The sequence below is a fragment of the Bubalus bubalis genome, chromosome 10 (genome assembly GCF_019923935.1).
Source record: "Bubalus bubalis isolate 160015118507 breed Murrah chromosome 10, NDDB_SH_1, whole genome shotgun sequence".
NCBI classification, from domain to species: Eukaryota; Metazoa; Chordata; class Mammalia; order Artiodactyla; family Bovidae; genus Bubalus; species Bubalus bubalis.
Genome location: NC_059166.1, coordinates 33,294,341 through 33,297,035, shown reverse-complemented (window position 1 = coordinate 33,297,035; position 2,695 = coordinate 33,294,341). Strand labels below are relative to the sequence as shown.

General features: G+C 39.3%; 1 protein-coding gene across 1 annotated transcript; it reads right to left on the bottom strand.

Annotated features, from left to right (window-relative positions):
* Positions 1–599: 599 nt before the first annotated feature.
* On the bottom strand, positions 600–1,684 carry LOC102399030 (trace amine-associated receptor 7a-like). The gene has a single exon (XM_006040862.4). It carries the CDS (start codon positions 1,629–1,631, stop codon positions 600–602), a length of 1,032 nt encoding a protein of 343 aa, XP_006040924.3. The 5' UTR covers positions 1,632–1,684.
* Positions 1,685–2,695: the final 1,011 nt, after the last annotated feature.

The following is a 2,695-nucleotide window of genomic DNA, read 5'->3' as shown; positions in this document are numbered from 1 at the left end:
ATTCCCTGACTCTGAAACCACAATGCGGGAATCATAAATCTCAACACCTAACAGTGCAGACCCACTGCTTTGCCCTCCCCGAGCAAGGAGGCGCCCCATCACTAAGTGGTTGTATTTACATTTTAATAGAAAAATTATACAAAGGAAGAAACAGAAGATTTAGGCAGAGATTGAACTAATATAAAGTAATTGAAAGAAGGATTTATATTAACAAATATATATTAATCCTTCACTTGTATTCTCCTAAATTTGGTCATGACTACTACAATGGAGAGGTTATTATCCAGAGAAATACCATGAATTTCAGAAAGAGCCAAGCCACTCAAGATCACCTAAGATCACCCAGGTGTTCAACAGCAGAATGAATATTGCCATCCAGGCATTTCTGGCTCCAAAGCTGTGCTGTCCTCATTACAGATAGATTTTGATGTTATATTTACCAAAGAATTATGAGCTTGAATTTAAGCATCTGGGTCAGGGTTGAACTACAATTTAGTTATTTTACATTACAAAAATTGCACTTTTACAATCAACTTTTTTCTCTTCATTATCCATCTAATGTGAGTCTATTTTCAGTTCTCCCAAACTAAGACCAGAACCTACTCAGAAAACAAATTTATTGTTGAGGAATTCTCTCTCAAGACTTTGCCTGTGACGATGAGTTTGATGGCTTTTCGAAACCAAGGATAAAAGAAAGCATAAATCAAGGGGTTCATAGCTGAGTTATAATAAGCAATCCAAACCAATATTTCATAAACATATGTGGGAGTGATGAAACCTAGGAAGGCATCAATGATGGAATCCAGGAAGTAAGGCAGCCAGGAGACCAGAAACGCTAGCACTGCGACGCCCAGTGTTCTCGCTGCCTTTCTCTCCCTCTTGGCCACTCTGTCTTGGAAGCTGTCTGAGCATCGCCCAGTCTTATTGCTCAGACTCTCAATTTTTCTAGCCTGTTGTTTAGCAATGAGGAAAATATTGGAGTAAAGAACTATCATCACAAGGGTGGGGATGAAAAATAATAGAAAATTCACCAATACCCAGTTTTGACTCACTGCAATTTGACAACCTCCCACACAGGTGAGAGCACTTACTAGATCCTCCAACCCCACTTCGTTCGCTCCTGTGCCAAGAAGGGAAAAAGTATAAATAATGGGAAAGAGCCAAGAGAAGACAATACACATGCCAGAAACAGACACAGTGAACTTTGTTGGATAGACCAGGGGGTCAGTGACGGCAATGTACCTGTCCAGAGAGATAAAGCACAAGTGGTAGATGGAAGCGTAACAGAATGAGCCTTCAAAACAAGAGTGGAGTTGACAATAACTCTCCCCAAAGTACCAGCAGCTCTCCACGGACCTCACTGTGCTGAAGGGCATCACAGTCACTCCCACCAAGAAGTCTGCACAGGCCAGGGAGGTGATCAAGAAATTGGCTGGAGAATGCAGCTGCTTGAAGTGCAGAATGGAAATCATTACCAAGAGGTTTCCAAATACAGTCAGCACAGCTCCAAAGATGAACACTGTGTATAGGATGAGGCGGGGACCTGGTGAGTAGGGGGTTTTCACACAGGATCCGTTCAGGTGCTCATAGCAGAGCTGCACAGCTGCAGCAGAAGGAGACGCACTGCTCATGATTCTTTGATTTGATACTTGGAAACCTGTCACCCTCTGTGGCCCAGGATGTCACTCCAGTTTTCAAAGTCCTTAAAAAAAAAATAAATACAATATGTTAGTAATTACCAGCATATTCTGTCTCCATTTCTTTGTAAGTGCCAATCTTTATTTTCTTTTTTAAAAATATATTTGTTTGCTGTGTTGCATCTTAGTTGCATCATGTGGGATCTTTCGTTGCATGGCAGAGACTCTCTAGTTGTGGCTTGTGGACTCAGTACTTGCAGTGTGTGGGTTTAGTTGCGCTGCAGCATGTGGGATCTTAGTTCTCCCACTAGGGATCAAACCCATATTGCCTGCCTTGCAAGACAGATTTTAAACACTGGACCACTAGGGAAGTCCCCAAATCCTTACTTTCATGTTTAGAAAGTGATTCATGTCTTGTAAAATAATTCACTTATGAATGCATTAACAGTTAACTTAAATCATTAAATTATTTAAATTAAAAAAAAGTATTCCTTTGCATTACCTGGTACTTCATGTCTGAGAAGTGCTGATCTTCAAGAAGCTGTTATATGATGCTTGTTCAAATGCTACATTTTATAGGACCCTTTTCCTAATTTATCAGAACAAGGATAATGCCCCAAACACTCTATCCCCTCAGGAAAGGAGCCAAATGATTCCAATACCCAAAACACTTAAGATTGTATCCCCATAGTGGAAGGTGTAGAAATAAAGGAAATTTTAAATCATGATTGTGTTTATGCTAAAAATAATTTTATGCCCTACTAATTTTCTGATGACATTTGACCTTTTCATGAAATAGAAATGGGAATAGTCTCCTTAAAAACTTGCTCAAGATTTGAAAGCCATATTGTTTATTCTTACTAATTATGGGTGACTCAATTTTCATTTTGTAAGGACCACTGGTTGTTGATTCCCATTTGTCACTAAAAGTCTTTCAGAGAAGTTGTTAAGCTCTTACAGTTCTAGTTTGGGTAAAGAGATTAAGTACAGAATTATACTAAAATCTAGACTGTTTCAGGTTTAGTTTTAATAATTGATTTGGAAAACTGAACGTGGAG

What these genes read in the sequence shown, in the direction of transcription:
- LOC102399030 (XM_006040862.4), bottom strand. Translation starts at nt 1,631, where the DNA reads ATGAGCAGTGCGTCTCCTTCTGCTGCAGCTGTGCAGCTCTGCTATGAG.